The sequence below is a fragment of the Salminus brasiliensis genome, chromosome 3 (assembly GCF_030463535.1).
Source record: "Salminus brasiliensis chromosome 3, fSalBra1.hap2, whole genome shotgun sequence".
Lineage (NCBI taxonomy): Eukaryota > Metazoa > Chordata > Actinopteri > Characiformes > Bryconidae > Salminus > Salminus brasiliensis.
In genome coordinates this window covers 42,747,747-42,769,509 of record NC_132880.1, presented here as the reverse complement: position 1 = coordinate 42,769,509, position 21,763 = coordinate 42,747,747, and the positions used below count along the sequence as shown (strand labels likewise).

The 21,763-nt window shown below is 40.8% G+C and overlaps 1 protein-coding gene across 2 annotated transcripts; it reads left to right on the top strand.

The window, feature by feature from the left end:
- The first annotated feature begins 2,553 nt into the window (after window positions 1-2,553).
- Window positions 2,554-20,111, top strand: nup153 (nucleoporin 153). Of its 2 annotated transcripts, none has more exons than XM_072676282.1 (21): window positions 2,554-2,681; window positions 8,794-9,007; window positions 9,115-9,399; window positions 9,791-9,924; window positions 10,826-11,071; window positions 11,227-11,271; window positions 11,365-11,418; window positions 12,565-12,705; window positions 14,171-14,223; window positions 14,444-14,564; window positions 14,652-14,804; window positions 15,170-15,268; window positions 15,370-15,451; window positions 15,540-15,641; window positions 15,819-16,337; window positions 16,627-16,827; window positions 16,949-17,878; window positions 17,960-18,307; window positions 18,451-18,714; window positions 19,262-19,442; window positions 19,548-20,111. In XM_072676282.1, the coding sequence occupies exons 1-21, from the start codon at window positions 2,604-2,606 to the stop codon at window positions 19,636-19,638; spliced, it is 4,341 nt and encodes a 1,446-aa protein (XP_072532383.1). In that variant the 5' UTR covers window positions 2,554-2,603; the 3' UTR covers window positions 19,639-20,111. The 2 variants fall into 2 exon arrangements, with proteins under 2 accessions (XP_072532383.1, XP_072532382.1); XM_072676281.1 differs by having other exon boundaries at window positions 8,791-9,007.
- Window positions 20,112-21,763: the final 1,652 nt, after the last annotated feature.

Below are 21,763 nucleotides of genomic sequence, written 5' to 3'. Positions count from 1 at the left end.
CACCACTCAAACCATGTACCACCACTTATCAAACAAGGCCTGCTTTAGGCAAATGTCTAAAGATCCAAAAATGAATGCAACTGATGCCCACAAAAGTAAGCAGAAGGCTATATAACTATAGAAGAATATAACCAGTAAGAAGTAAGATATTAAGAAACGGCAGAATGGAAGACTGAGAATAAGACGATCAAATAAAAAAAGCTCATATGGCCACCAAGAACCTGCATGAAGGTGTAGCTGAGTCGAGGATGGCGCACAATTCCTCTGTGCAACATTGCATTCACAAACATGATCTTATTGAAGACTCTAAAGAAGTAAACCTTACATGTGTTTGAGGTACGCTACAGAACATCTAGAGAATCCAGATACCAAGAAATATTTGGCCACACTCAGCAAGGGTACGTCATGCTGTAGGGTTACATTGATCCAAAGATTTCTTGCAGAATCCACCTGAAAAGAGACGACCTAAAGCCTACAGTCCTCCTAGTCCCCCGACCGTCATAGAACATTTGGGGATAGACTTTAAACAAGCAGTTCAGCAAGACGACCCACAACTGTCTCTAAAGCAGAGGCCTTCTGCAAAGCTGAACTGGAAAAACTTCAACTACAAGGTTTTAGCTGCTACTAAAGGTGTTTGCAGTCTGCTTATGGGGTGTTAGTAGGTACTGACCCTGCAGGGAACCCAAATCTTTGCATACATACAGTATAATACATAGTAGAAATGCTCCGAAATCACTTAAAATAAATGTTTTACACTGACCTCTATTGAAAAATTAGAAGATTCATTTCCTCCTCCTGATTTCTCTGTATATATATATATATATATGTGTGTGTGTGTGTGTGTGTGTATATGTATATATATATATGTGATATATGTATATATAGAGTATATTGTGTTGTCTCACAAAACAGGAAATAAATCAGAAATCGTTTAAATGTCCAATAGAGGTCAGTGCAAAACCTTTATCCAGAGTCATTTTGGAGCATTTATATTGGTCCATTCGTCATGAAATTTTGACACAATTTAAAGAACAAAAATGGAGATGCAAAAGTTTTTGAGTGACCGCAACCATATATATAGCGTATATGTATAACTGCTTATCAACGATTTCACTATTTAGGGAGACTTAATGAATTATGAACAATTACCAATTTGTATTTATTATATTTATTATTGATTATTTTATTTATTAATGAATTTATTATGTATTACAATATTTATTTATTTTTTCGAACATGTTTTAGGATTTATGTAATGTAATACCGTGCATGTGTAATGTGTAGCATTGCTGGTAGATGAAGCTGTAGTTTAACTGGACTTGGAGAGATGGATTGTAGTGGACAGCTTCAGCAATTTTCCCCCGCAAGGGGACAAAAAGCTTAGAGACGCTCACCTGTAGTGTTGTGGTGCTACACTAATAACCCTTACAGCTAGAAAATCACCCAGTGACTTCGGTCTCTTTGCACATCAGCCTCACAGTTCACACCAATTGCAACTGTGGGCAGATTGAGATGTTAATCTTTGGGGTATCTTTGGGTTATCTATTGATTATTTTACTTATTAGTGAATTTATTATGGATTATAATATTTATTAATTTTTTTTCTAACATGTTTTTAGGATTTATCACCTGATCTAGTTACTTTTCAAACAAATATAGACAGACAGACAGACAGATATATAGATAGATAGATAGATAGATAGATAGATATAGATAGACATATATATATATTGATATATATATCTATCTATCTATCTATCTATCTATCTGTCTGTCTACCTATCTATCTATCTATCTATATATATATATATATATATATATATATATATATATATATATATATATATATATATATCTGTCTGTCTGTCTGTCTATATTTGCTTGAAAAGTAAATATATATATATAAATATATAAATATATATATATATATATATATATATATATATATATAATCTATCTATATAAATATATATATATAGATAGATAGATAGACAGACAGATATATATATATATATATACATATATATATATATATATATATATATATATATATATATATCATTAATGTTGCTGGTGAGCATTGCTAAGCATTGCTGAGAGGTTCTCAGATGTGATTAGCAGGTCAGGCCAGAGGTAAGTCAGTAATTATAATGAGGATCTGTCAGCTAAATCAGTTTTCCCAGTTGAATTATCAAATGATCTGACTAATGAAGAGGTCAGTGTAGGGGTGGTAAAGTGAAGACTGTACTATATAAGCAGTCTTTTCAGTGTATGTATAAATATATACATATAGTTTATATATAGTATATATATAGTTTAGTATATATATATAGTTTAGTATATATATATATATATAGTTAGTAGGAGTAGTACATGCTGGTTTGACACAGTGGAAATGACGTGTGCTGCCTGTTTTCTCTTAAAAAGTGGCTAACCACCTTTAACTCAGTTTCCCATGAAGCTCCAGTGTCTGCTGTGAGGTGAAGTGTGTGTGTCTTTATTGGGGTGTGTGTGAGAGAGAGAGATAGATAGATAGAGAGAGGTGAGCTGACAGAAGAGCGCTCTCAGCGCCCAGGCGGTCAGCACGCTCACTTCACTCAGCCATGGCGGCCACAGGAGGAGGGAAAATTAGAACAAGGAGATATCACATCGCTTCTAAACCTTATGCCAAAGGCAAACAGGTAACTAAAACACGCCTATCTTCGGCGTAACGAAGTTATTTGGGGTCTATCACGGTGCCGGACGCGCCGTTTCTAACCGTGTCTTGTTTTGTTTTGTTTGCCGGAGACATTTTTCGCGGCCTACGGACTCGGCTGGCTGGCGAGGCCCGAGCGTCGAGTTCGGTGCTCAGGGCGAAAGCGACCGGCGCTGCGGCTCCTCTGTCAGCTCCTCAGATCGAGCCGCTGCTGGTTCAGCGAACGGCGGTGTGAGAAAAACTGTAAAACGGGACAGGATGTAGCTTCATACAGCGATTGCAGTTAACCGTAGTCGTCGTTTTACATCGAAATGTGTGTAGCTTGTTAGCTGCTAATGCTAATTAGCTAGCTAGTTAGCTAGCTAGCTAGCTAGCCGTTAGCGTGAGCGTCGTCAGAGCGCGGTGTCTAACATGAGCCCGGACTCGCTAGCCAGCAAGTCTGCGGCTTTGTGACAACAGCAGCGGCTTAAACAGAGTCCTCGGTAGGCTGAGGTAGCATAAGTCTTGCGGTGGGGTGTATATAGTGGTCACTTCGTTGATTAACAGTGTGAAGCGGACCAATTCCCCGCCGCTAGCCGCTTCGGCGTCGCTGCGCTCCGGCTGGAAGGCGGCCAGGGCCCGCACATGGACATCGGTAGCGTTAGCCGGGCTAGTTAGCTAGCTAGCACTTTGTGTAGGCAACCATGTTGAGCCCGGTTTGCACTCTCCCGCCTTGACTTTTCAAAGGTGCAATGAGCCTAAAAACACGGTGGGAAGGTTTTACAGCAAATGCACAAAAATAAAGACTGGCTGTGTGCGAGGTACGCCGTGTTTTTCAGCCGTGTTGTGCGTTAGGCGCCCGGGCATAAGCTAGCCGAACCTCCGTTATCCCAAGAAACGCATGTGGTCTCCTGCCAACATGCGCCACACGGAGATTTACTCAACCACAAGCCTGTTTTCCAAGTGTTACTGCCACGACTGTGCGTTAAAATCCGAGGTTTTCTATTGTATGGTGTCTTTTTTTCACAATTCTGTACGTTTAAGTCATTTTGGAAGTGAATTCAGCGTATAAAGCTGAGTTGTAAATGTACTCCGTGCTCTAAACAGGCATCAGCAGTTAGTTTGAGATCAGCCAGGACCCTTACAACAACCATCTGAGCCTTATTTGGGGGTTTTCTGTAGGACTTTTTGTTAGTCATGTTGTTATGGTGGCCCTTTAATTTGAGCACACAGAAATCAATCAGTGCTCTGTTTGCAAATCAGCTATATCAGCTGTCAGCTTCAGCAGTTCACAAATTGGAGGCAAAATCTGAGCTTGGATGATCTGAAACTTTTGAGCATTACAGGATACAAATCTAGAAGTTAACACATGACCAGATGTGCATGTTTCACAGTGTGAAGCTCACGTCTTTAGTTTTGCAGCTGAACCATGAGACCAGTGTCACTAACACGTAATGTAAAACCGTGCGTGTAGTTTAACTGGACTTGGAGAGATGGATTGTAGTGGACAGCTTCAGCTATTTTCCCCCGCAAGGGGACAAAAAGCTTAGAGACGCTCACCTGTAGTGTTGTGGTGCTACACTAATAACCCTTACAGCTAGAAAATCACCCAGTGACTTCGGTCTCTTTGCACATCAGCCTCACAGTTCACACCAATTGTAACTGTGGGCAGATTGAGATGTTAATCTTTGGGGTATCTGAAACCTAAAAAAAAAATAATAATAATAAAGTTAAGGCCGGAAGTAGTCGTGTCCAAGGCTTGTTTGGTGTGTAGAGGTTTAGTCTTAGTTTTGCATTTAGATTTGAGACTAATCTCACAGACCAGTGAAAATTAGTGGTCCAGTACCCACCTGTTAGACCTGAGGCCCATTCCTGTTCTCCAGCTCGGTGTGTTTTGCAGTGATGTGTGGTCTTACTGTGGTGCTGTACACATACCACTTGATCACATGAATAGTGTGAGCAGTGCTGGCAGCTGAAGGTTTAGTTTACGTGGACCTGGGGAGATGGGTTGTAGTGGACAGTAGGGTTGCAGCGGTAGCGTGTTTTATGGTATGTCATGGTATGTTAAAATGATGGCTATGAGGCCCTGTTGTAGGTGGGCAGTATGACTTATCGTACTGTGGTATTGAGGGTTTTGTCAGTGCTTATCTTCATCAGAATACTGATCAGCTTCACGTTTCAATACAGACAGTGTTATTAGTCTGGTGTAGGTGAATGAAGTGCAGCACATTTTTAACAAATCGCTGTACTAAATATGTGACAGTTTTTGGATGGTAGCTTTTAAAAATCGTCACTACTGATGCATTTTGTCTGCGATCACGTCTATCACAGTTAATATTGTGTATCGTAATAATATTTTTGCTTAGTACTTTTTTTTTTGTGGGGGGGTGCTACTTTGTTTGCTCAAAAGAAAGGTCCATTTTTTTTTCTTTCTCTTTCTTTTGTACAAATGAATTCAGGTTTTAACTAGGGCTGAGCGATATGGTAAAAATACTATATCACAATATTTAAAGACTTTTAAATACAAATGTCTTTTAAAAGACATGATATTCCTGTTACATGTAACCATAGACTAAAAACATCAGTAGCAACAGATTCTTATAAACTACTATTCAAATACAGATACCCATACTGAATAGTTATATGTAACGTTTAACATCTAATTAAACCTGTCTAATTACAGTTTGTAATGAAACCTGCAGCAGTTCAGTGTTTATTAAGCGCTAACGGTATCCTCAATATACTTAAAAGCATATTGTCATGATAACTATCATAATAAATATCATACTGCGCAGCTCCATTTTAGCGATATCGATATTTTTTTAACCAGAACAGCCCTGTTTTCGTTCTTTTAAAGCTGTAAATGGTTGCTGTCTGTGATCTTAATAACTATTATTATTATTATTATTATTATTATTACAAGATAACATGTTGTTTGGTAAGCCATTTAGCGAACTTTGCAAATCTAGTACCGCTGCAACCCTACTGCACAGCTTCAGCAACTCCCTCCCTGGGAAAGGAAGCAATATGGAGGTGCTCACCTGTAGTGTTGTGAACCCTTACCACTTTAATGTACAGTGTACTTGATGACCTTGGCTCTCTGTATGTGTGCTGTTGTCAGGAAGTTGTGTTGCAACACTTGTGTTCAAGGCCGACGAGTGTGCAGTGCCCTCAAACAGTCCTCTTATGTCCTATTCTGAGAGGTATAGTGTCAAAGTCTTTTGGACTTTTCTTTGGCTGTGTAAGCAGTGGCTTTGATGGCTACCGCAGGTGATGGTGCCAATAATTATCCTTGTTTGATGGGGTTGAGGTAACTGGGGCCCTGCACATCGGAGTGCTGTCATTTGATTAGTTTTGCTAATTAACTCGCTGCTCAGTCAGCCATCGTCACTGAAAGCCTAACTTCTGTTCACTTGTCAGCAGGGATTAGGCTGCCTGTTGTGATGGATTTTGAGGGAGGGAGTTTTACATATCGGTATGTTTACTGATTGCCGTCAGGATCGTTAACTAACGTTGTTGTAGTGTGTTAGGAAAGGAAATGTGAGGCATGTGCTTGGTGGCACAGTAGTCTATTCAACATGTCTGCATCTTATCAAACATCTGCACAGAGTGTGCGCATGAAGACCTAGTTTAGTGCCACAAATAGGCCTGCATCGTCTTACTACTCTTTCATGTATTTCCCTAAAGAGCTGTAGTATTGTCCAAGCTGCGTTTTCATGTCCCATGCAGTTGTATAAATTGTATGTCTTCAAAATTATAGTAAAAAACAAAAACAGTCCTTATTATATGAGATCAATTATGTCTGACGTTATTGCAGTCTTTACAGTTCAGAGCTGTCTGGAGACTCCTTAGTAATGTGTGTTCTTTCAAGGGTGTTCACATAGAGCACTGATCCTGGCAGACCCCTTTCTGTGCATGTTTGTGTTTTATCATGCTCTCAACGCACCTAATCTAGCTACGTACCACTGGAGATAAAGGTAGGCTGCATCCCAATTGTGTATGAAACACTAATACTAGATATTAATCTTCATAGTTAAGCTTGACTGGTTAGTCTATGCCAACATGCATCACTGCAAGTTCTCTTGATGTCGTCACCTCTTCCCTTACATCGTTATTCATTTTTATTTATTTATTGTTTTTCAGGCCAGAGTAGCACCTCCGTTTGTTATATATTGCTATGTGGGGTTGCATATTTTTAGCCATACTACATACTCAAACTAGTTAGTATGCATTTGGGGCGCACTTGTAGTGTGTAAAACCTGCAAAGCAGGGGGTCCTCCAGGACCAGAGATAGAAACCACTACACCACAACATGCAGAACAGGGATAGAGGGGGGGAAATAATGCCGGATCAGAAATGGCAAGGTAAACCTGTCTGCGTTGCTGCTACATCCTGACCCCGACCTGGTGCTCTTTGGGAAAACAAAGGGCTTCAGGAGTGTGTGTATAGTGTATGTAGCGTTTCTATCCTGTGGCCCCTTTCACTAGAGAACTGCTGCTCGCTCAAATTCTTTCAGTTGCAGGCTCATTTCCTAGGCCTCAAAGCTGTGGTTCAGTTAAAGGTAAAGCACTTTGTGGCCTGAGAGGAAAACATGAGTTGTCCTGTCTGTGCAACAGTTTTTTTTTTTTTCACTTTGGTTAGGATGTTGTCAACCTGTAGGTTGTACTGATGACTAGACTCTTTATAGATAAACAGAAGGCAAGTGAGGCATGTGGTTATCAGGAAACCCCCGTCTGTTGTGTAGCTAGAAGTAAAAGTTGTACTTCTGTTTCTGCTGTTATGGTCATAGCCAGGTTCTACCAGTTTCTTTTCTCACTGTTTGGTAGGGAATCCGAGGTACTGGTTAAATGCAAGTGAATTGGGTCTGAGGTTTCTCTGTAAGCCTAGATGTAAAACGTTGACCATATTGATTTGGCCTTAAGATTTGGCCTTAAGTGCGAAGTGGTCTTGCATAATGTATTAAAGTCAAATTGGCTTCATATACTACATGTCCAAATGTTCTGCTGCTGTGCAGCAGAAACAGTAAACCGTGATAAGCAGGTGTCCCAATACTTTTGTCCACAAAGTGTTCTTATCTTATAATAAGTGTTGTTGAGCCAGGATTCTTTTCTAAAATGTGTTTTTTCATCTAAATCTGTAACCTCCAATAGACTGTGCTCTCATGTTTAAGATAATGGCAGCTTTAAAAGTTAAATAAACCTGAGAGAATTGCTGGGTTATCAGTCCCGTACAAAATAGCATGTACTGTTTAGTGGGAGGTCCTGCAGTTCTTGAGTATGGAGGCACATAAAGCATTTACTTGTATTCTCTATGGCCTTATTTAAGATGTGTATACCTGCCTCACGTAAATGGTGCATTAAAACCTGTAACACTGTAAAAACAAAAAAAAATAATGGGCCAGTTTTCATAGGCTAATGATGGCACTAATAACATTGTAAAAACACCAACTAGGTCCATGATTGGATTAGAGAAATGAGAAACTGTTAAGAAAGGGTTTTCCACAAATCTACTGTGTTGTGGAAAAGCATTTGCCCCAAATTGTCTGAGTTTCATATTTTAAATATTTCAGCTTAACTAAATTTAATATACATTTACTCGTTATCTTATGAGACAGTGCAAGTAAACATGCCAGTGATGCCTTATTTTTGAAGATAAAAAGGTTTCCTTAAACCCTGTCATCATGGAGAAAAGATAATTGGGAACAACAGAAGAAATTGGGAAGGGTGAAAATGCTCACGTTAACAGTGCTGTATCTACTGCACTTGGCACTTTATCAAGTAGACGTTGTCTGTAATTGTAAAGATCTCCTACGCTGTGCTACAGATATTGTGGTATAATTGGTTCATTGACGTAAAACCTCATGATGGTGGGGTAGATATGAGAAGTACCACTTACCATTTGACACCGCTTTTGAGACTTGTAACACTTGTGCTGCATTGTGGCAGTCTGTAATTAAGATGTTATTGATCAGTATGGTGTTGAATTTCCAATATTGTTAGACATTTCACTGCAACGGGTCTCTAAATTCAGTTAACGAAGTGAAAAACGTACTCCATAATTAATCACCATGTCTGTGTTGTTTTTTTTTTTTTTTTTTTTGTTTTTTTTTCCCCCAGCAGCAGCCAGGTCTCATCAGTCGAGTGACGGACACAGTGAAGAGCATAGTCCCCTCTTGGCTACAGAGGTACTTCAAAAATGGAGAGTTAACTGTAGGTGAAGAGGCCAGAGTAGAGGTGGAACAGAACAATGTAGCCCCTCCTTCCAATGGCAACGAAGAAACTGCCCCGCTCCAGGATGGGCGCAGCTCCCCAGAGCCCAGCACCAGTAATGCAGGTAAGAGAATTTTGTGTATCCGAGTTGGCCTCTACTGACACAGCACCCAGTGTGACTGTGGTTTTTGCATAGACCGTTACATGCTAATTTCTTTCACATGTTTCCAGAACCCTCTACAAGCAAAGCATCACTGAACTTCCAGGATGCTTTGCCGAGACCCCCGCTTAACCGCTCCCACCTACACTTCCCCACCCCGGATGGCTCCCCTGCACTGGGGGGGTCTAACTTCCTCTTCTCGCAGCCCTCTACATCCACAGCCTCCTTCCCGGCAAGCCCGTTTGCAGTAGCCTCCAACTTCTCCCTAGTGAAGGAGATCAAGGACTCCAACTCTCAGCATGAGGACGACAACATTTCCACTACCAGTGGCTTCTCATCACGAGCATCTGATAAAGGTGGGGCGTAACAGTAGTATGATGCCTGAAGGACGAACGTTCATGCCACTTTCTTCTTTTTCTTAGCCCTCCAAATGGCTACATGACTCCATAAAGTCATGCATAAATGTTTCGCATAACAGAAATGTATGCTTGAATACCCTTTTTCCTAGGTTCTGTGTGGTCCACTAACTTAATATTATGTCTGTTCTCCAATACACTATGGATAACCTGTCCAAATGGCTATATTAACAGTATTATAATGTCCAGTTTCTATTTTGTAGTGTTGCCCGCCACCCTCATCAGTGGCATGCACAATATTTTTGCCAATATTCAGCAGTGATTTTAGTCTAGACTTAAAACTGAAACAAGCTTTAGATAGCACTAAGAATAGGGCTTCATCTTCTTCCAGATGTTCCCACCTCAAAGACTGCACCGCTACTCTGGTCCCCAGAGACAGAACGCACCCACTCTGGATTGCATCCGGCCCAGACCGGTCTCAAGAAGCCTGCCTTCAACCTGTCAGTCTTTGGCACGTCCTCATCAGTAAGTGGACTGTCGTGGTGATTTTTATTTTATTTTTTATTTTTTGTTGATTTTATTTATTTAGTAATTTTTTATTATAAATTTATTCATGCTGTAGCACCACAGTCTCAATAGTGCGTGGTTACCCTTCTAAGATAATAATAAAAGCTGCTGCAAGAAAGTTCCCCAGCACAAACTTCAGGACTGTGTGTGTTCGTTCCATTCACTGCTGCAGTAGTCTGTACAGTGGTCTTGAGAACTGTAGACAGTACTGCGTTGGCTTCAGCTGATGGAGGTGAATTGCGTGTCGTTTGGAGCTCTTGTGATGGTCATTCAGATTTAGTGATTTTTAAATCTCATGGCTGCATCAAAATTCATGAAAAAAAGCCTTTTTTTTTTCTCCAACTCATTTTAATGACCGTATTGCATACATAATTGAGTGAAGGGCATAAAAAATGTGTACCCTGTAGTCCTAAAAGGCTTGCTTAATGTAGTAGGTATTAGCTGTTAATGTTTTAATGACCTGGTTTCTAGGCCCTAAACACAGTTATTAAACCCACAGTGCAAACTGCCAGCCAAGCAAGAACAACTTTAGCTTACAGGTTTCTGAGTAGAAAGCTGTTTAGTTGTGTTTTTCTTCTTTTCTTTTTTTTTTCTCTGATTTAAGCAGTTTTTCTCTGATGTATTACCTGCTGCCCTGAAACAGGGTATTGGAGCTGCTCATAAGAACGTCTGCAGTTTGCAAATGTAGGGCACCCTCTTAGTACTTCAGGCTCTTTCTCTCTGATGCTGTTATCAGTCGCATCTACAAAACACCTTTGGGTAATAGGACATTAGGCACACAGTCTGAAGTCTCTCAACTCTAACGTTAAGTTATTTCTTTTCTTTGCTTTTTATTTTTTATTTCCCCCCCCCCCCCCAGTCGGTGATGAACAATTCGGTGCTGAACTCCAGTCAGCTCGGAGACTCTCCTTTCTACCCAGGGAAGACTACATATGGAGGAGCTGCAGCTGCAAGAACTGCTCGTGCACGGCCTGGCACCCCTTATCATGCTCCGGTAAGGAGGCAGATAAAGGCTAAGCCAGCTGGAGCTCAGCCTTGTGGAGTGACCAGTGCTACAGCTAGACGTATTCTGCAGTCCCTGGAGCGTATGTCCAGCCCACTTGCTGTAAGTGCATTGTTTTTGCTTAAATAACTTTCTCCAATGCTGAATGTAGTACACTTGTATTTTCATTTTATGTTAGGAAAAAAATTGTCCTATTTGCACTGAACAAAACTACTTTTTTATTTTTTATTTTATTTTATTTTTTTTGGTGGTTTTAGGATGCAAAAAGAATTCCTTCAACGGTTTCGTCTCCTTTGTCCACAGTAAGTAAGATGTTGTGTTCATTTTATAACCTCAGTTCTTTAATTACTCCTAAATTCTCAGTCTAAATTACTTTCCTTTTCCCTTTCCTTTAGTCGTTGAATCACACCGATCTAGATGATTCCAATTTCCAGGCAAAGAAGAAAAAGGTATGATGTTACTAAATGCTGCAAACAGCAGAAAGTGAGAGCAGATTGAAAATGCATGCGTGTAGTGGTCTTTTGGACTAACACGTTTAATTTCTTTTATAAATTGAAAATGACCTGCTATCTGGGTGCCCGTCCCAAATAAGTCAAATTTTAAGGTTATTGAAGGAGATTAAGGCTCTGGAATAATCTTAAAAGGATGTTTGAAACAGATTTTCCTTCATTGGGAGGTTTGCAGTAGGGGTGAGGTAGTGACTTATTTATTTATTTATTTATTTATTTATTTATTTTTGTATTTTGATGCACAGTGTGCTTTTCTAAGCCTATCAGGGATATAATAAGTGCTTAAATAACACTGACCAACTGCACTTAATTAGCCTGGATAATTTGGATAAAGTGCAGCTGTTTCCCTGTATGCAGTATGTAATAGTATTTTAATAGTTTTCAAGAATCTGTTGCTACCGATGCATTGTGTGTGCAGTTACGTGTCACGATAAATATTGCGTATAGTGAAAATGTCTCTTAATAAGTTATAAGTTATCACAATATTTAACTTATCACCCACCCCTAGTTTGAACTTGACATGAATACTGCTGTTTAAATAAGATGTTTATTTGAAATGCACTTGATATATGGCAAGCTTTGGCTTGTGTTTACCTTCAGGAAGTCAATCATTGCGAGAACCATTTTACCAGAGCTTTATCCAGCTGTTGTAATATGAAGTGTTCTCTTATTAATTTTTTTCTCTCTCCCTCTCCTGTAAATAGGGTGAAAGTTGTCATGCTTAAGTTGCTAGTTTCAGGCAGCTGTGGCAGCTGCTCACTAAACCCCTACAATGGTTCTTTCACTCGCTAACAGCTTAAGGCTGTTGATGTCCATTTGTGCTCAGTGTGAAGATGTTTGCCTTATGGAGCTCTCTTCTGCAATTCAGTTTTTGAGGCTCTACTTGTTTAGTTGCAAAAATAAATGTGCTCATGCAGGCCTGGTTACAAACCTCTGCCTTATATCTGTTGTGAAAACAGATTTTGTCTAGTCTAAATGTTAAAGGCTTGAAGTGAATGTCTCACTGTTATACCATGGCTGGTATTGTTTGGTTTGTACTACATTTTCTTTCCCATGTATGACTTATGGATCTCTGTTGTTTGGCAGGTGGAGCCAGCACTCCCACCTGTACAGAAGCTGGTAATACCAGCTGCTGCAGCTGTGGCAAGTAACCGTTCCATGTCTTTCCGCCCATCACTGACTCCTGGATCAGTCAGCAGAGTAGCGGAAAAGAGCATCAAAGAGACGGTAAGTGCTGTATGTTTTTCTTGGAGCTGAGCTGTCCGATGAACTGAAAACGAGTCACTTTCCATTATTGCACCCAGCCAATGGGATCGGTACAACCCATTTTGGATCATTGCCGTGGCACAGAACAGTGATTATGTTAAGTTAGCAGAAGGCTAACATGTCCATCTCTGAGGACAGTGAATTGTATTCCCTTGGGCAAATTGTGATTTCTAAAATTCTGAGTGCTGGGTGAATATTTACTGTGTTCACACAAGCAAGCAGCCGTTGGTTGTGATGCACCCACAGTAGTGCCCCTAAAGTGGCTACTGCTTTTATAAAGCGGTGACAATGTAGTGCAAACATCAGGCCATGTAGCCACAATGGTTTTAAATAGTTTCAGTGCTCCTGGAGAATGTTTGGGCTGTAGGGCGCTGCCCATAATTAAGTGCTCCCCAGTTGGGATCCTAAGGGAGCTGTAGTGAAAACAGAAAGTGGTCTTAATCTCATCAGTTGTGAGGAAAACTATAAAGAAAATGAGTTCTCGTTCAGGTGCTCTTCTGCTTTAAAGGCCGAGCACTGAAGTCAGTGGCAGCTGGTTTCGCTGTAGGTTCGGACTGTTAAAAGTGACCCATGTAAAAACACTACTACTGAGCAGAGAAATGCATGCATAAATAAGATGGAGTCCCATGTGTAGCACTTTGGATGAAACCTCATAAATAGGGTAGCAGCGGTAAACTAGGGTATTACAATCAAGGATTATTGTACCTTGTACATTTTTGATTGCTGGTACAAAAAATAAACCATTTTTAAGTTTAAGGAGTTGATTAGTGTAGGAAATAATCAGCAGGTAAATCCATCAAATATTCAATAGCTGGAGAAGGAGCTTGACCCTCAAATGCAGCTATTTAAAATTAATACATTTAGAAGTTTTGAGGATCGTAAAGCTTTTGTTCAACCCGAAGAAACTCCTGTTGTCCTTCCTTCCTTTAAGTGTTTGTGCATATTACCACAAAGTGGAGAAATTTAGAAATACCATGTACAGCGATACTGTAAAGGGGTGGTTCTTTGACAGTGATCATACACTGAATCTCATACCATTGCTTCATCAGTATGACCATGTGTGGACTGTTAACTATGCTGATTGTTTGGAAACTTTGGGTGTTTTGGGCAATGTTACGTTGTCCGTAACTGAGCGCTGGTTGTCCACAGTGCACATTATGGTTTAGCATTTGCAAATAAACCCAACAGGTGTCTTGGTGCAGCATCGTTGATGCAGTAATCGTCTTATTGGTTCCTTGACTTGCATACAGATGTACTCAAGTTTGTTTGTCAGTAGATACTGCTGTGTTCTGTACTGCTCTCAGAATTACAGATTACATATGAGCCGCTTAAATTAAGATTTTACAGCAACCAAAAAAATGTTTCTGAAGCTTAAATTGTTGACTCTTCACTAATCAACACCCCCCCCCCCCACCGTTCCTTTTAGCCTGTTAGAAGGTCCCCACAAAAACCAGATGCCATATCGGCACCTACAGCAAGGTGAGACCCTTCTTTCACTTTCTCATTTGTGGCTTTATTTATTTATTTAAATATAAATTGTGTAGCACTTCATGTAATCACTTGGTAGTGTAAATCTGGAGTTGCGGATGCAAACTGTAGCCGGTCACATTGAGATCAGCAAAAGAAACCATTTGTTGTGTTTTCTGCTTAATTTGAATTATAAAAGCAAATTAGAAAAATCCCTTTCTTTTTCACCCAGCACAAGCAGCCTGTCATACCCAATGTCCAGCACACCTGCTACTAGCAACACAGGCACTGGAGGAGGCAAGATGAAGAGGGAGAGGAGTATCAGACCTTCGTCCAAAAAGGCTGATGATGAGGTTTGTGAGACTATTGGTAGTCATTTTATGTTCATTAAAACAAAGTTTGACTGTTACTGAAAGTGTTTTACTGTTTTCTCTGATCAGATTCCTGAAACGCCAGACCTGCCTGCAATCTCTCTACCTATGAGAAACTCTACTCTACCTAGCTTCAGCTTCTCCTCCCCTCCCCCCACCGCAACTCTCAAATCCAACCCTAAACCATTGTCTTTTGTTCCCAAAGTACCTGAAGTCCGCAAGGTATGCAATGTTGATGTAATGACCCAGTACTTAATGCATCATCCTTAATTTCATGCATAAGAAGAGTTCTGAATAATAGTGGAGTTTGTGTTTTCACTCATATGGAAAATTGTATTGTTTTGTTGTATGGTAGATTACTTTGCAATAACTCTGGTAGATATATTTGGGCAATATTGAGATTTTTTTGGGGGGGGTCCTGGTTGTGGCTTTATTTTCAATGTTCACAGTACTAAGATATCTATTTATGTCTACCTCTTAAGTCAGTTTTCTACTTGTATCTAGTAGAGTAAGAGTCAAATGCAAAACTGCCCATTTATTGTGGTATTGGCAGAATAACATGCATAGGTTTTGTTTTTTTTGTACAGGAGGTATCTACATTGTCCACTGCCCCTGATGTCCCATTTACTTTTTCCACACCTATCGTCAAGGCAACAGCTGCAAGCCCACCATCTTTTTCTCCATCTGTAAGTATGCCTTATCAGTTCTTTTTCCCCTTCTTTCCTTCCTTCCCTTTCCCTCCCTCTCTGTGAAACAACCAGTCAGTAATGCCTCTTCTTTTCTGCAGTCGGGATTTACATTCAGTGCACCCACCATGAAAACTACACCTTCTGCTTCAAATGGGAAACTGGCACCAGCAGCAGTTGCAGGTAAATACATTGTTGCATGGTCTGTATTTATATTTTCTGACAGCATTTTAAACAACTTTTCAACTTTTGTACTTTATGTATTTTATAGTAAAAACGGCTGCCAGCGAAAGCAAGGAAGAGTTCGAGGGGCCCTTCAAACCTGCTAAAGTCTTGAAGCAGGGCAGTGTTCTAGATATCCTCAAAGGACCAGGTGATCCTTTTCTCCCCTCAAATTAAGAATTTTTGAGAATGTCCCCACTGTGGGACTAATAAAGAATTCTTATCTTGACTTGACAGCCTTGAAATGTACTTGGCTTGCTGTGCTGGTTTGTGGTATTTCACTGTATTATTTAAGTGCTAACATTTGCATTATGTCTTTTGTTTGCAGGGTTTGCATCTCCTGCCCAGACCGTCCCAGACACAGAGTTGCGGGCTGCCAGTGAGTCCTCGTCCTCAACTGGATTTGGGGGCAAGTTTAAACCTACACTGGGAACATGGAATTGTGAGCCCAGCACTGACTCTTCCTCCAAATTGGACAGTAAATCTGCAAAAGCTTCTGCTCCTAGTCTTAATACTTTGTTTGCGCCTCCACCTGGAACCTGGGAATGTGACACTTGCCTGGTGAGGAACAAACCTGAGGTAGTTAAGTGTATAGCGTGCGACACGGCAAAACCAGGGACAGGAGTAAAACCTACCCTGACCCTGCCCCCTGCCTCCGAGGCATCCTCCACCGTCTGTGCTCCACCTTCTTGTGCCACAACCACCACTTCCACCTCTAACACTTCTGGACTCCTGGGCTTTGGAGACAAGTTTAAGAAGCCAGAGGGGTCCTGGGACTGTGATGTCTGCATGGTTCAGAACAAAGCACAGGACATTAAATGTGTAGCTTGTCAGAGTGCTAAACCAGGTGAGTCTGTACGATATGATTACTTTGTAGTAAAGAATACTAGACACTTAACTGCTCTCCCCCCTTCTTTTAGGTGCTGCATATTTCAAATGATCATTTGCCATAATGTTCGGTGTGGCTTGTTTTGTTTAAACCCTGTACTTTCCAAGATTGTTGCATAAAAAAGGATGTTATTTGTATTTTTAAATTGCTTGGAAAATCATTGTAAACATAATGCTGCAAAGAGGTTAAACTAATTTGTGCTCATGCAAATCTGCATTATCTAACTGTCTTGTGTTAAAATAAACAGGGTCTGCAACTTCAGCACCTTCTTCCCTGGCTCCTGCACCCAAAACAGCAAGTATTGCTCCCCTGTTAGGATTTGGAGACAAGTTTAAGAAACCTGAGGGCAGCTGGGAGTGTGATGTTTGCTGTGTTCAGAACAAGGCTGACGACAAGCAATGTGTGGCCTGCCAGTCACCTAAACCAGGTGCAAAAGTGGAATCCAAAGGTAGTGACCAATTATTTACATGCGTTGTCCTTCATTCTGCACACCAAAACTCTATTCAGTCTTTTGGTATTTGTTTAGGACAATTGGAGATTAATTACTTATTTATCTTGCTGTATTTCAGGTTTTGTGTCCTCTTTTGGCACTCAGTCGTCTACTACAGAGTCAAGTTCATCTACATTCAAATTTGGTACAGGCTCTTCAACGACGTCTAGCGAACTGAAATTTGGTGGCACTTTTTCAAACTCCTCCAATTCTGTGGAATTTAAAATGGGCAATACCTCATCAGACTCCACCTCAAGCTCTGGAGGCTTCAAATTTGGAGCCTCTTCTGTGGATAATGGTGGAGGTTTCAAATTTGGTGGCGCCTTAGCAGAGTCCACCTCCACGAGCACAAGTTCTTCAGAGGGATTCAAATTTGGCGGGTCCTCCGACGGCTTCAAATTTGGAACGGCACCTGCATCAACAAATGCAGAAAAAAAGAATGACTCAACGAATTCTAGTGCTGGTTTTAAGTTTGGTGGAAGCAGTGGAGTCACTTTTGGCTCTGGAGCTGCTAGCACATCTACAACAAATGTGTCTGGAGGTTTTTCTGTTGAACAGTCAAAACCAAAAATGGCCTACACAGTAAATGTGGACTTTGATTGCTCACCAGCCAAAGCCAAGATTGAGAAAGATGATCCCCCTTCAACAGGGGTTTCTGCATCCTCCACAGTAGTTACCAACACCATCTCTGTATTCGGAAAGGCACCAGTGGCTGAACCCAAAGCCGCTGCACCGTCGTTTGGTGAACCGGCTGCAAAAGAGCCTGCATTGGCAACCTCCACGTTCGCCTTTGGTAAACCAGAGGAGAAGAAAGATCCTGCACTGCCCTCAACTGGATTCATGTTTAACACCTCAAAGGAGGCTGACAAACCGGCACCGTCTTTAGGCTTTTCTTTTGGCAAACCGGAGCCCCCAAAAGAACTCCCCAAGCCTGCATTTACTTTTGGAAAACCTGCTGAGCCAGCAGAAGCCACTAAACCGGCCTTTGGATTTGGGCAAAATGCAACAGGTGAGTGAACTTCCACCACCACCCTTCCCCAAGTGGTTATTGTTTGAATTGTTTATCACTGGCTCTATTTCTTTTATTCAGATACCGCTGCGCCAAAGCCTGCTTTTGGCTTCATGGGCAATTCGACCAGCACCCCAGCTTCCTCCAGCCCTGCGCCGAGCCTCTTTGGGGCGCAGAGTAGCTCAACCCAGGCACCCACCCCTGCGCCATCGAGCACGTTTATCTTTGGGCAGAACTCCTCTTCTGAGGCTCCTCCTGCCAAGACCTTCATGTTTGGACAGCAACAGGACAGCCAGCCGGCCTCTGCAGCCCCTGCTCCTGCTGCTGCTCCTGCTCCTGCCCCAGCGCAGCCCTTCCTCTTTGGCTCGACTGCCAACTCGACCGCCTTTGCTTTTGGTGCGGGAGCGACTGCTACACCAGCATCTGCAGGTTAGTTTTGTGCTGTACTTTTTATTGCCAAATGTATGCAGGCATGGTATTAGGCAAACTAAAGATTTACGAGGTCAGTGCTGCATTTTTATTACTCATTTTTATTTCCAATGTGAAATTCACCTGTTTCCTTCTCCCTTCAGCTCCTGCACCCTCAGCTACACCCTCTCCATTTGTGTTCACCTCTGCCACTTCATCCCCTGGCTTTGGATCTGGTCAGGCCCCTGCTTTTGGACAAGGCTCGTCCCAGGCCACTGCTCCAGCATTTGGGTCACCTGCTCCTTCATTCTCAGCAACACCCTCTGCAGCTCCTGCGTTTGGAGCCAAGCCCAATGCTGCTCCTGTCTTTGGGCAACAGCCTAACTCTACTCCTGTTTTTGGATCCTCTGCTCCCTCTGCTGGCCAAGGTAAAGAAACTGTTATAACTTCATCACTAATCATGGAGCTAAGTACTATGTAAACACATTTATTATTATTATTATTATTATTATTATTATTATTAGAAAGGTCTTCCCAATCCGATCCTAGTACATAAATACTGTTTCAGATCTGCTCTTGTGTTTGTATAAATAATACGGCCACATAGTTTAGGTGCAATGAGCTACTATTTCATTTTTAGTGAACAATTTATATAATGTGGTGGTCGGGACATTTCTTGTTGTAGATGGCCCTTTTCATATGACTATTTTATAGGATTATGTTTTAATACATTGAGCGTGCACTCAGGCTGGTAAAACTGATTGTATCATTGAGAAACCGCTGTGCTAGAAAGGCAAGCATAAGCTCAGAAATATAGCTTTAAATGACTCAAATACACAATGCTTTTAAAAGATGTATAAAAGCTAGAAGTTGAGTAACACTTTGAATAGGCAGAACATTATCAAACAAAACCCACAATCAGGACGCTTGAATAAAATACTTGTCATCTATCATCTCTCCATTGTTGTTGTCTAGGAGGATTTCAGTTTGGAGGAGCCAGCGCTTTTGGGACACCTAACAGGAACAGTGCTGTGTTTACTTTTGGAGGAGGGTCAGGGAATGCAGCCAATTCTGCACCCTCACCAGCCATGTCTGCCCAGCCCGTCGCAACTGGTGGAGGCTTCAGCTTTTCGCAGCCCCCATCCTTTAATATTGGGTAATAAACAGCACCACCTGGTGCTCTTGCGGGTATACTTTTAAAAAAAAGTGAGATTTTCCCAGTTCGAGCATATCGACTGATGTAGTGTTTCTTTCTTCCCAGGTCAACAAAGAATGCTCAAAATGTGACCCCCTCTGGACCGCACGCCATCGCTGGCCGCAAGATTAAAACCGCCGTCCGACGTAGGAAGTAAAGCTGGAAATTACTGTCAAGCTGTCTCGTCTCATCTCTGAACAAACACTGAAGTACTTAGTATTGTGAGCATGGCACTCTGATGGCTCAGTTTTGCAGGAGGTTTCATTTGCAGTTGAGGGTCCGTAGTAGACTGGAGTCCCGGTTCACTGACAAAATCTAACCAAGACTCAAAAATGCAAAATAATACAATCAAGCAAAAACCTTACCTTCAACAGGAAAGGTGTGTATGTGTGTGTGTGTGTGTGTGTGTGTGTATGTGTATATATATATATATTTTCAACATCTGCATTCTTGGCAGGATTTGCGCATGACTTTTTGTAAAGGAAAAACATGCAAAAACTTTAGGGAGTTGACGGTAGGTTTGCCTGGGGTGATCGGGTTAAAGAGGACTCGTTGCTGTATGTTCTGAGGCGAGTGTTTCTATAAAGCTGAAGCGTTCAGATGTGTGTTTTTTTTTTTTTTTTTTTTTTTTTTTTTTTTTTTTTTTTTTTCTTTGTTTTTGGGGGTTTTTTTTGTTTTGTTTTTTTCTTTTTGTGCACAGATTGTGTGTATGTGGTTTCTTTGTACATGCTAAACTGTGCTGGTTGATGTCTTGACATGAGAGGCAAATGAATGTGTTTAAGGAAAGGGCAGGGTGGTGTGGGCCACACCCGTGCACTGTGGAGACTGATGGGTGAAACAGAAAGTAACCCTGGAGCTCTTCTGCAGAGGTCCTTTGTAAATCTACATTTCCTTCAACTTCTAAGCCCTTTTAGTACCCTCTCTCTGTCCCTGATCTCCTCTCCTTTATTCTGACCTTTCCCAGTCTTATGTTCTGTCTCTCTCTCTTGCGCTCTCGACCTACCTTTCTCTCATTCTCACACACTCTGAATTGGCCTTTGAATATTATTAAAATTGTAAATAGTAACTTTTTTTAATCTGTGAAGGTTTTGTGTGTTAAACCAACTTTTTTCTTTTTCGTTCAGAATTTGTCTTTTAGAATTTATTATGTAAAGCCCTTAATTCAAAGTTGCCCAAATCCATTTAAAAATGAACCTTAAATGCAAATTGGGGATCCTTTGAAGACTAAAGGTATATTGGCATTTCTGATCCACTTTTGTTTGGACCAAAAGCAGTGTTGTAAAAAGTATTAAGTATATATTTTTCTATTGCTTGTTTAAATGGACTAGGGTGACTTTGGATAATAAGGACGTCTACTTTAATTTTAAAGCCATGATAATTATTACTGGACGAGTGATAAATAAAACCATGGGTAATTGCCATCAATAAAATTATGAAATAGACCAATGTGTTCCTTCTCTTATGTGAAACGGGCAGCTGCGCATTATTCACAATTAAGTAGTGTTTCATGTTAAAATATCATTTTAACGAAGAGGAAGGTTGTTTGCATGTCTGCTCTTGTCCGTCTTGTCTCAAAGTGTAGAATACCATCAGGTACTTTTATATATTTAGTTTGAGTGGTGGTTTTTCATATTTAATTGGGTAACTTTGGTCAATTTCTGTACTCATAACTTGATGGATTTGAAACCAATGAGGCCATTAATGTTAATGAAGTGTAGACTTGGTTTAAATTCAGTGGGTTTAATGCAAATATAGCAAATATGCTTAAAGTGGGAATATTTATATATTTATTTATATAATGTATATGTATATGTGTATATATAAAGTATATATGTATATGTGGGACGAGCTCTGGGAGACCATGGAAGACAACTAATGTTGACCCTTGCAGAATTCCTGCCTTGATTGTCAAGAAAGCTTGAACATCTAAATTGAGATGTCTTCATAAATACTGAGGGTTTACTTCCAGAAGTAAACTACTCTCAACACTTAACAGAAAGGCCAGGTTATAATATTGGTATTTTTACCTTAAAATAATCGCTTTAAAATCCTGTTGCTGCTCTACTGACTGTAATGGAGAGAAGAGCAGTGCTGTTGTTGCTACTCTGAGCTCTGCACGCGGCTAACTGCACTATTTAACTTGGGAGAAGGGTTAGGGTCATGTTCACGAGACCTGCGTAACACAGCGGAGCCCCATATTTGTGATATTACTGTACTTTCTGGCAGTCCACATGTCCTCATTATCCTACTGTAGGAGTCCTCTTTCCGGTTTCAGCTTTTAT

Bases quoted from the DNA above. Each gene is read 5' to 3' on its own strand.
- nup153 (XM_072676281.1), top strand. From the start codon at position 2,604: ATGGCGGCCACAGGAGGAGGGAAAATTAGAACAAGGAGATATCACATC. The intron at 9,925-10,825 runs GTAAGTGGACTG...CCCCCCCCCCAG, and splicing joins TCTTTGGCACGTCCTCATCA to TCGGTGATGAACAATTCGGT. The intron at 15,269-15,369 runs GTAAGTATGCCT...TCTTTTCTGCAG, and splicing joins CACCATCTTTTTCTCCATCT to TCGGGATTTACATTCAGTGC.